Source organism: Heloderma suspectum, chromosome 4, assembly GCF_057233095.1.
Source record: "Heloderma suspectum isolate Gila_16-S chromosome 4, 16-S_ref, whole genome shotgun sequence".
In the NCBI taxonomy this organism is placed as follows: domain Eukaryota; kingdom Metazoa; phylum Chordata; class Lepidosauria; order Squamata; family Helodermatidae; genus Heloderma; species Heloderma suspectum.
This window is the reverse complement of record NC_139461.1, coordinates 35527449-35539450: the sequence shown is the minus strand read 5'-3', so window position 1 is coordinate 35539450 and position 12002 is coordinate 35527449. Positions and strand designations below refer to the sequence as shown.

General features: G+C 43.7%; 1 protein-coding gene across 1 annotated transcript in view; it reads right to left on the bottom strand.

Moving 5' to 3' along the window:
• ANGPT1 (angiopoietin 1) overlaps positions 1-12002 on the bottom strand; it is a 265949-nt gene that overhangs the window by 67350 nt on the left and 186597 nt on the right. Inside the window, exons 4-5 of the mRNA XM_084847994.1 lie at positions 10979-11211; positions 5521-5648 (exon numbers count right to left, since the gene is read on the bottom strand). Coding sequence (XP_084704120.1) covers positions 5521-5648; positions 10979-11211 — 361 coding nt within the window. The remainder of the gene's footprint in view (positions 1-5520; positions 5649-10978; positions 11212-12002) is intronic.

Sequence of the window (12002 nt, the reverse complement as noted above, 5' to 3'; positions counted from 1 at the left end):
ATTATAAATGTTAGCTTTCCACCATTTGAGCCAACAAATGTCCTCAACTGGCTCATGTCCCAGACAAGGTCAAGGCATTCAGCCATTAAACACCTTTTAAGATGTTTTGAGGTTAAAATCTGAACACACACACACACACGGAAAGTATGAAGGATTTGAATTACTCTGCTTTTCTATCTCATGGTGGATTTAATAAAACTTGAATCATCACTATTCAGTGTATTATAATGAAATGAAACTCCCTAAACTGATAAGAGAAGAATGGGGTTTACAGTAACCCTTTAGAAACATGTACATCTGTTGTGGTTGTTCTTTAAAATTGAAATATACTGTTCTTAATGTTTGTATGAGCCATCAGTACCATTAATGTATCAACCAATACCATGGTAAGGGCTCCAGTTCAATGGCCACTGAATCCTTCTGCTGATTGTGCAGATGGATGCTGAGATGGGGTCTACGGGCCAGAAGAAGTCATTATGGCACAAGTGTAGTGGCCCCCAAAACCAGTAGCTCAAGATTTTCTCTTCCTCTCAGCTGTAAATTGTGCAAATTTGCATAATTTGTGCAAATCACAGCCAATTTGCACAAATTATGCAAATTCATGCAATTTACAGCTGAAATTTGTGCAAAGCTGTATTTGCTCAAATTACGCCCAAGACAAAAAGAATTGCATTAAAAGTCCCTGGAACTTGGAGAAACCATGAGGCTTGGCTCATAAAAGCAAGCTGAGTTGGGTGGGTGCGGAAGTCTGGCAAGCCCCCAAAGGGCCAGATTTCCGAGCAGTGGACATCCCTAGTTACCAGTGATGAGAGAGGACGAGGAGGAAATATGCGGTTGCAGGTTCTGGTAGCAGCCATTCACATCCTCTAAACTCTACTTCTAGCCCAAGATCCACTGCATGTTATACATTTCCTACCTGGAAAACACTTTTGTGGAGGAAACCACTTCATGCCATTTTAAATCACAGTATTTTACCAGTTGGGGAGTGGCAATGAGCTGAACTAAACAGTGTACTGTCTTTAGGGGTGTGCTCCACTCCCCCAAATCCAAAGAGGGAGTGGAGTTGTCTGCTCTCTGCTTCAGTGCCGTTATTGGCTGGTGGGGGGCAGGGGGGGAGTGTGTGTGTGTGTGTGCGCGCGTGCGTGCGCGCATATATATGAAGGGTGTGTCTGTGTGAGAAAGAGGTGTGAGAGTGGGGTGGCCATGCCCACTGCTGGCATGCAGCCTGGTAGGGATGTGCGAACTCACTCCTGTCTGAGTTCTCAGGACACCCGTCCAGCCCCTGCCCCCACTCTCTGGTCCCTGGACTGTGATCCAGCCCCCTCCCCCAGGCTTGGTAAGCAGCCCGCACTCATCCCAGTGGCCTTGTCCAGCTCTGCGGTTGCCATTTTTTTTGAAAACTAAAATGGCTATTGCAAAAATGCGTATGTTTTTGTATGTGTGAAAATGCAGATTTCTGAAAATGTGCATATTCTCAAGTGCACAGAAATGCCCATTTTTGCAAAGGCATACATTTCTGCAGATATGCAAACATGTGCATTCTCAAAAATGTGCATCTTTGGGTATATGCAAATATGTGCATTTTTGCAATCGCCATTTTATTTCTCAAACAACGGTGACTGCAAAGCTCGATGAGGCTGCTGGGGTGAGCAAGTATGCGGGCTGGGAGCAAGCAGGGGCAGGGGCTCAGCGAGCAGGGCTCGGGGGTGTGGGCAGGGGCAGTTGCGCTGGATTCCTGGACTGAATTGGGTGCCCGCACTATCCCTACAGCCTGGTAGGATTAGGAATCAGTTTCCCTTATGGCAATCTAGCCCTTGGGCAATCTGGCCAAGGAAGATTCCCACCCCTACCTTGTACGGATGGCACCTTGCAACGAAGAGATCACGTCAGACTTTGAAGCTTTGGGAAGGAAACTCAAGAACTTTGGGGCCCAGATAGTTTTCTCATCCATCCTTCCAGTAGTTAGAAGAGGGATAGAAAGGGAACGAAAAATACTCCGGGTGAATGACTGGCTACGAAGGTGGTGCCGACGAGAGAGATTTGGATTCTGGGACCACGGGCTATACTTCCTGGAAGATGGGCTGTTGGCTAGGGATGGGTTGCACCTCACAAAGGCTGGGAAGAATGTGTTTGGCCACAGCATGAAGAACTTCATCAGGAGGGCTTTAAACTGAATCCTACGGGGAAGGGAGATGTAATGTTGGGGGTAACAATGGACGTAGGCGCATGCACTGCAATGGAGAGAACAGCTCTGATAGCGTCCAATAATAGTCTTCAGACACAGGTAGGAAGAAAGCCAGACTATGAAGCACATGGTCTTCGATGTCTATATACTAATGCCCAGAGTATGGGAAACAAACAGAACGAACTTGAACTCTTAATACAGGAGGGAAATTATGACTTGATAGCTATAACTGAGACTTGGTGGGATGACTCTCATGACTGGAATACAGCAATTGAAGGATATAACTTGTTCAAAAAGAACAGGAGGAACAGAAAGGGAGGCGGGGTTGCACTGTATGTGAAAAATACATATCTCTGCACAGAAATACAGGAGGAGGAGCTTGGTAGCCCCATCGAGAGCATCTGGGTTGAAATAAATGGAGCAAAGAATAAAAGGAACCTGGTGGCCGGAGTCTACTACCGGCCACCCAATCAAGGAGAAGACAAGGATGAAACTTTTGAAAAGCAAATAGCCAATGTTTTAAGGAAGCATGATGTAGTAGTAATGGGGGACTTCAATTTCCCCGATATTTGTTGGGAGACAAATTCTGCAAAACATGGCCCCTCCAGGAAATTCCTGACTTGTGTGGCGGATAACTTCCTCCTACAGAAAGTAGAGGAAGGAACTAGAGGATCGGCTATCCTTGACTTGATCCTAACCAACAGAGATGACTTAGTGGATAAAGTAGCAGTTACAGGAACTCTGGGGGAAAGCGACCATGTTGTACTTGAGTTCTTGGTTCTAAGGGAAGCAAAAGCCGAGTGTACTCAAACGCGTACCCTGGATTTTAGGAAAGCTGATTTTAATAAACTCAGAACAATGATCAGTAAGGTCCCATGGCAAGCAATGCTAGCGAGAAAAGGAGGCCAAGATGGGTGGGAACTTTTAAAAAAGGAAATTCTCAAGGCACAATCACAAACAATTCCAACAAGAAGAAAAGGTGGAAGACAACAGAAGAAGCCAATGTGGCTTCACAAAAAGCTTAGGGATGACCTGAAAACAAAAAAGGACACATATAGGAAGTGGAAAGAAGGCCAAGTAACAAAGGAAGAGTACAGGCAGGTAGCACAGAATTGCAGGGATGGCGTCAGGAAGGCTAAAGCGGACAACGAGGTGAGGTTAGCGAGGGATGCTAAAAACAACAAAAAGGCTTTCTTCAGCTACGTGCATAGTAAAAGGCAGAGGAAAGAAATGGTTGTTCAGCTATTAAATAAGGATGGCAAAATGATAACAGAGGACAAAGAAAAGGCAGAGGTGCTCAATTCCTACTTTGGCTCAGTCTTCTCCCAAAAGAGGGTCTATGACCCCCCTGGCAAAGGCGAAGTACAGGCTGAAGGGGCAGGATTGCAGCTTGAGATCGACAGGCATATGGTCAAGGAACACCTCATTACTTTGAATGAGTTCAAATCTCCAGGGCCAGATGAACTGCATCCTAGAGTCATAAAGGAACTGGCAGAAGAACTCTCAGAACCGCTGTCTATTCTCTTTGAGAAATCATGGAGGACCGGGGAAGTGCCAGATGACTGGAGGAGGGCTAACGTTGTCCCTATCTTCAAAAAGGGTAAAAAGGAGGAACCTGGGAACTACAGACCAGTCAGTCTGACATCAATCCCTGGGAACATTCTGGAGCAGATCATAAAGCAATCCATCTGGAAGCACCTTGACAACAATGCCGTGATTACTCGAAGCCAACATGGATTTGTCAAAAACAAGTCCTGCCAGACAAATCTGATCTCATTTTTTGATCAAGTCACCTCCCTTGTAGACCGTGGGAATGCTGTAGACATCATATATCTCGACTTCAGCAAAGCTTTCGACAAAGTGCCCCATGATCTCCTGATGAGCAAACTAGCTCGAAGTGGGCTAGATGAAACAACGATCCGGTGGATCCACAGTTGGCTACAGAATCGGACTCAAAGAGTGCTTATCAATGGGACCTTCTCAAGCTGGGGAGAGGTAACGAGTGGGGTACCGCAGGGCTCAGTCCTGGGCCCAGTGCTCTTCAATATTTTTATTAATGACTTGGAGGAGGAGATGCAGGGAATGCTGATCAAATTTGCAGATGACACAAAATTGGGAGGGATAGCTAATACTTTGGAAGACAGAAACAAAATTCAAAGTGATCTGGATAGACTGGAGTGCTGGGCAGAAAACAACAGAATGGCATTTAATAGGGACAAATGCCAAGTTCTGCACCTAGGAAAAAGAAACCAAATGCACAGTTACAAGATGGGGGATACGTGGCTCAACCACACTACGAGCGAGAAGGATCTTGGAATTGTCGTCGATCACAAGCTGAATATGAGCCAACAATGTGATGTGGCTGCAAAAAAGGCAAATGCTATTTTGGGCTGCATTCATAGAAGCATCGCTTCCAAATCCCGGGAAGTACTAGTTCCCCTCTACTCAGCACTGGCTAGGCCTCATCTGGAGTACTGTGTCCAGTTCTGGGCACCACACTTTAAGAAGGATGCAGACAAACTGGAGAGGGTTCAAAGGAGGGCAACAAAGATGATCAGGGGACTGGAAACAAAGCCCTATGAAGAGAGACTGAAAGAACTGGGCATGTTTAGCCTTGAGAAGAGAAGACTGAGGGGAGATATGATAGCACTCTTCAAGTACTTGAAAGGTTGTCACAGAGAAGAAGGCCAGGATCTCTTCTCGATCATCCCAGAGTGCAGGACACGGAATAATGGGCTCAAGTTACAGGAAGCCAGATTCCGACTGAACATCAGGAAAAACTTCCTGAGTGTCAGAGCAATACGGCAATGGAACCAATTACCTGGGGAGGTGGTGGGCTCTCCCACACTGGAGGCCTTCAAGACGAGGCTGGACAGCCATTTGTCAGGGATGCTCTGACTTGGGTTCCTGCATTGAGCGGGGGGTTGGACTCGATGGCCTTGTAGGCCCCTTCCAACCCTACTATTCTATGATTCTATGATTCTATGGTAACCAGACACACAAGCCTTTAAATCCCCATTCCTACAGCAGATGATGTCATGTAGCTCCTTCTATCTGTTCTGTTCCAACTCTGGTCCTGTCAATCTACTTCCTCACCTGCTAGAAGCAAGACTGCAGGCATGGCATACAGCAAGTGGGAGAGACGGTGGAGGAGCGGACCAGGAAGGGAATGTACAGGAAGAGCCATGGCTCTCTTATCTCCCACAGCATCAGGATTTAAACAAACAGTATCCAGGTTTCAAGATACCAATTCTAGCTCCTTGAGCTCTGCAGAATAAAATAACTATTTTGAACAGTTTTAACACACACACACGCACACACTTTTTTTTCTTTACCTTTTTAGGTTCTGATATGTTATTAACATAAATAGTGTAGACACCACTTTTGTTAAAGCCAGCTTGGTATACATCTGCACAGTCTCTGAATGCCTTGTCATCTTCTCTTTTTGCATTCTTTAGTAAAACTGCAAAACATAAAGTGAATATGATATTGACATCTGCAAGAACAACCTTAGTAAATATTTAACCAATAGAGGCATTTGGTTCCATGACTAGGTTTGCCAGCTGATTTTCACTGGCCCTGCTACGCTGCCTTTAACAGCAACCCGATGCAGAAATCAATAGCATAGTCTTGAGGAAAGCTTCACCTGTTAAATTTCTATATGTCAGACAGGGAAGCAGGGGCAGTAAAAAAAGAAAAGAAAAAGAAAACTTGGCTGCTTTACTAGTCAGTGGCACAGCTTCTAGACATTATGTGGGGGATGTGTGAATTAGGTGGCATTCCTGTTGGCCACTTACCTGGGAGTAAGTCCCAGTGAACCCAATGAGATTTATCCTTGAGTAGGGATGGGTGAGAAATTTGTTGACGACTTCTCACTTCTGAAACATGCACATGGATTGTAGCACAGTTATACATTGATATTTGCATGTTTCAGAACCTTGCGATGTAGTTTGTGAAATGAAAAATGTGCATAATTGAAAAAAAGGGAGCCCCCAAATGTGTAACTTTGGAGAAAGTGCACACAAAGATGCATGCATTAGAGGCAAGAGTGCGCTAAAATGCATGATATTTGGGGAAATTGCTTTGGGGGAAATATGTACATTTGAAAAAGTGCATACACAAATGCATATATTTGGAAAATATATCCAAATATATAGTTAAGAAATGTGTACAATTTGAAAAAAAATGCACAGGAAAAGATATGCAATTTTTTTGTGCAGACATCTATGGGAAAAATCACACGCTGGTGCAGAAAAAGAATGGGCTAATGTATGTTATGTTGCACTAGCTTAAACGACCTTCAACGCAACACCAGTAGCAATTGATTACATGGTGCTTTGATGTAGATTACTGCAATGCGTTATACGTGGGGCTGCCTTTGAAAACGGTCCGGAAACTTCAGCTGGTCCAAAATAGGGCAGCAAGATTGTTAACAGGGACTGGCCTGCGAGCTCATATTACACCAGTACTTTTCCAGCTGCACTGGCTGCCAGTCCGTTTCCGGGCCCGATTCAAAGTGCTGGTGTTAACATTCAAAGCCCTTAACGGCTTGGGGCCAGGTTACCTGAAGGATCGCCTCCTCCCATATGTGCCTGCCCGGACCTTAAGATCATCATCAGCGGCCCTTCTCTGTGAGCCCCTGCCAAAGGAAGTGAGGCGGGTGGCTACTAGGAGGAGGGCTTTTTCTGTTGTGGCACCCCGGCTCTGGAATGAGCTCCCTAGTGAGGTTCGCCTGGCGCCTAGATTGTACTCCTTTCGGCGCCAGGTGAAGACCTTTTTATTTTCTCAGGCATTTTAGCTTTCTAAATTTTTATCTTTGCTGTTTTAAATCTGTATTTTAAACTCCTGTACTGCTGCTAGGTTTTATTGTGGTTGTATTGTTATATTGTGGTTTTAATGTTCTATATATTTTAAATTGTTTTATTGTGTGTTGTTTGGTTTTAGTTTTTGTGAACCGCCCAGAGAGCTTCGGCTATTGGGCGGTATAGAAATGAAATAAATAAATAAATAAAATGTCATTTGCTATGTGATCCCTGATCAGGAATGTGTGAATCAGCAAAACTTGAGCGCACCAAAGTTCCCCAAATTCCATCTCAAAGCTCGTTCCAGCTCAAGTTCGTATCAGATTGTGAGATTGTTTTTGCTTTTTTCCTTTTCCTATGAAAATCTGTGCATATTTTTGTGTGTATTTTTCCAAATGTATGCATCAGTTATGCACAGCTTTGAAATGTATGCATTCTTTTCCCATTGATTTAAGTGTATTGGTGTGCATTTTTCAAAAGTACGCATTTTTTCTTTCACATTTTTCAAATGTATGCATACTGTTGAACACATTTTTGGGAGGCTGTGAATCACATCGCAAGCTCGGAAATATAGAGACTTCGACTGCAGATTGTGTCTGATTCCGAGTTTGATCCAGAAGGTACAAACTGGGTAAAATCTGGATTTAAAAAAAAATGGAAATGAATGTCTCATACATCCCTATCTCTGATTGGTTTGGTCCATGAAGCAGAGCAGAAAGAAGCCCTAAATAACGAGACCGAAGCAGCGGCTTATCAGGACAGAAGAGAGGCATGAAAAAATTGTAAAAACAGAATTAAGACAGGATTTTTGTTGGGTCCTGTTGCACTTCCTGAAGTTCTGCCTTTTGCCTATAAAATGTTCAAACACAGAGGTGTCATGAAACTAGTGGCAATCCTATGAGTGCCAGCTCCTTGTTCATTACCACCCACTTATGTGCACCTGCCATCCCAAGAAGTATTCAGCTACTGCTGTGCCATCACAAATAAGTGTCCGTCCACGAACACTCACCAATTTGCCAAGCTCATTTTTACAGAAAAAATGAGGACATTAAAAGGCGCATTTTTAAATATGTACAAAGTTGGGCTGAGAAATCTTGATATTAGATATTAGAGGCATAAATGGGCCATTTACGCCCCTAATATTGCATACATCAAGCTTTCCCAGCCCGAATTTGCACATATTTAAATATGCACATTTAAATGACCTCCTTTTCTCTGCAAAAATAAGCTTGGCAAAATGGCGGGCACTCACAGATGGGTCCAGGTGAGTGCAGGGAACATCTGGAAGGGCACAAGTGGGAGAGAGTGAGGTCAGAGGCTCAGTGGGTGCAGTCCAGGGGTGCGGGTGGGGGGAACCCAATGGACTCCCAGACCCTGTCAGGCATCTGCACCATCCCTACACAAGAAGCTGGGCTGGATGCTGGCAGTCAGAGGAATTTCTTGCATCTGCCATGCTTCACAGTGCTTTATATTCTGAATCTGCCCTAAGTCATTTCACTGAACCATGAACCTTCTTTTGATCAGTTATTAAAGTACTATGTCAAATGTAGCTCAAACATCTAGTTTAGTTATTTTTGAACCCATGATAATAGTGTTATATTATATATCAGAGGATGTGAGGAAACCCTGTGTCAATTGAAATTAATTTTGATTTACTCGGTAATCTAAGATCTAGCACTACAAATAAGAAATTCAAAATATTTATGGGGTTTTGTTCTGATGGAAATAATTAACCAAACCTATTAGTAATCAAAGGATGCTTATCTTGATGCTAGCATATTTCAACATTTTCTGACACTTCTAATCATACATTGATATAAGAAAGGATGTAGTGCTTTGTTACTTTTCAAATATCTGTCAAATACAGTTGTTATATTAACCTAAAATTGACTTTCCCTGATTGCACTCTAGGATATTCAGTAGTGATCACATGCACACGCGCGCGCGCACACACACACACACACACATATGCATTTGATCCTACTCATTACCAAGACTGTACAATTCCATTCAAAGTTCAGCTAATATCAGAGTAGAAACTCTCTTAAAGGTTGGTAATGTAGCCCCAACGAAAGCTACAATGTATAATATAAACCATTTACTCTTGCATCTAACACAGCTGGATTTCTGTGACATCAATGGCATTTTGTGGGCTTATATTCAAGTATGCTAACTTAACTGGTTTGTGGGTGCAGCTGTATTTTATTCCCTGTAGTACTAGGAAAAGATGCGATCCACCAAGTAACTCAGTAGAATCTACTGAACATAATTCTGATGTGAACCTCATTAAAATTAATGGTATCTCTTGGAGAACAGAATACTACAATTTGATTCCCTCTATTTCTGAAGTTCAGAGGTGGATTCCATTACTTCTGTAGCTGCAAAGGCACCATCCAAATGCATGATGGAACTATCAGCAGGCTTGGGGTAACCTTAAGGTTTGTAGAAGTACAATCACCCCAAACCCCTACTGGGGTGGGGGTAGGGATCCCAGAAATAGCTCAGTGAGTACTGAGCATGCTCAGTGGCCACAGAACACTGACTGTCTGTTGGGGAAAAAGCACAGAAAACTGGGTGAATGGGAGGGAGAATGAAATAGAATACCATGGAGGAAGTCTTGGCTGAGTCTGACAGACTGGAAGAGTGAACCGGAGCACTCCACACTGCACCATTTTGTTGCAGGTCCCACTTGTTCCGGTTAATAACAAACTCCTGTGGTTGAGTGCCTATAAGTTTGGAAGCAAAATGGGGCCACCCCAAAATATGGCAATGGCTTCTAAATGCTGGGGGAAGCTCTAGGTCAGGCTTCTCCAACCTGGTTCCCTCCAGATGTTTTGGATCACAAGTCCCAGCATTTCTGACCATTGCCCGTGCTAGCTCGGGCTGAATGGGAGTTGATGTCCAAAATTCTGGATGGCACCAGGTTGGGGAAGGCTGCCCTAGGTGCACTGCACTACATATACTTGTGATTTAAAAAACCCCAATGCATTAAAAAAAACACACTGCATGGCAGGAATCCGTGAGTTTACAGAACACTGATAACAGTTGAGCCTACAAGGGTGCAGGGACAGGTCTAAATGAGCCAGAAGTCAAATAAACTATGTGAGTTTATCAGCATGTGTATGGCTAAAAGCTTCCATTGGTGCCACTGAGAACTTATGTCCCATTGAGAAAAGCAGGTGCCTGTGTCTATGTGTGTGTGTGTGGGGGGGGTGTAGATTCCATTCAGGAGCATGGTGGGGACAAAAGGTTAAAGCCACACATTGGTCCTGATCTGGCTCAGCCCCCCTCGCCATTAAAAAAATGACAGAAAACAGCCATGCAAAGCCAAACCCAGCTGTAAATATCACATGTCTAGTTTGATCCTGAGTGTGGAGGGGACAGGTTTTGATGAGAACTTGAACTAGGGAGATCTGAGTGGCACAGTGATTCAGACACTGAAAAGGAAGAGAAGCCAGCCAGATTTGGGTCATCAGTAACACCTGCAGAGGTGCAAGACTTAGAGACGCCCCCCAAACCTGGGACCTGTACACCAGGCACCTGTCATTCTCCTAACAGCCGGAAGGAGCATATCACATGGAAATCAATGGAGAGGTGATGGAGTGCCCAGACGTTGTCCCTTTAAGGACCTCAGCAACAGGATCCATGGGCAAATAAACATGTGTGAACCCCATAGACAGGGATGGGGCACCTGCGGCCCTCCAGATGTTGCTGGACTACAACTCCTGTTAGCCCCAGCCAGCACAGATGTTGTTGGGCATGATGGGAGTTGTAACCCAGCGGCACAATTCCCCTGTCCTGCTCCTGCCTTCAAATGTCATGTTAATAGCAATACAGGTGGAACTTGAATAAATAAGGTAGCAATAATTGTACTAGAGGTGTAATTTAATCCATTTATCCTAAAGTAACAACAACAACAACAACCCCCCAAAAATCTGGGGAGACATTTATAACCACCCTAAATTTATTTCTCAAGTGGACACTGTCTTACCTCCTTCTTTAGAACAAATGCTGACTAAGCTGTGGACTGTGTCCATTAGCTCCAGTTGCTGTTTCTGCAGAATACTATTGTTGGTGGTTGCTTTACTCAGCTGCCTCTCCAGCTCTTGGATGATGTAGCTTTGACGTGAAACCAAGCCTTGAAGGTTCTCCTTTTCCTCCTTCAAAGTATCCAGCTCCCCTTTATGTCTTTCTTCCATTTCAAGGATTTTGTGTTCCAATAAACTGTGGAAACAAACACATCAATATGACATGTTTCTTCATTATGTTCGTGAAGGGAGAGTTGATGTATCAAGGCGCAGGATGAAGATGCTACAGTTTTTATATGTGGTAGGGACCCAAAAACCTTTAAGTGCAACCCATTACTAGAAGGCAGCCCTCCAAAAATCTACCTTTACAAATTTAACACACACACCCCAACCACCACACACACATACACTGCAGAAAGATATTTATGTATGAATGAATTGCGCCCTGAAATAGACCAGTAGTCAGTGAAGCTGTTGTAACAAGGGAGTTGTAATGTTTATGCTGCTCTTTCTTTTTAATTTTCTGGGTCTTGTGTAGTTGGTCTATGTGTTGGCTTATTCATATTTTTTTTAAATTATTGTTTGACTTTTGTTAAGCTGCCTTGGATGGGTTATAGAAATGCAAGATATAAATGCTGACTTAATGAATGGACCATTATGCTCCTGTTCTCCTTTATTCTTATAATTAGCATTACAAATCTCCAAAACCTCTCCTTAGATTTCCAAATATGAGGACATATAACTTAAGCTCTATATGTATGCAACAAATGTGTGCAGAGTCAATGACTGAAGAGGGTGCAGTGAGATTACATATCACAGATTCAAATACTCTTCAGTTCTCTCTCTCATGTCCCAATGTGCCATTTTAGGACAGACTTTCTTCCCATAAAGCATATCAGAGAAACAAACTACTGCTCTCCCTGAACAACCAGCACAAGGAAATGCATTTATAGTGCTGGGAAACTTCTACTCTCCCCAATGGGTAGT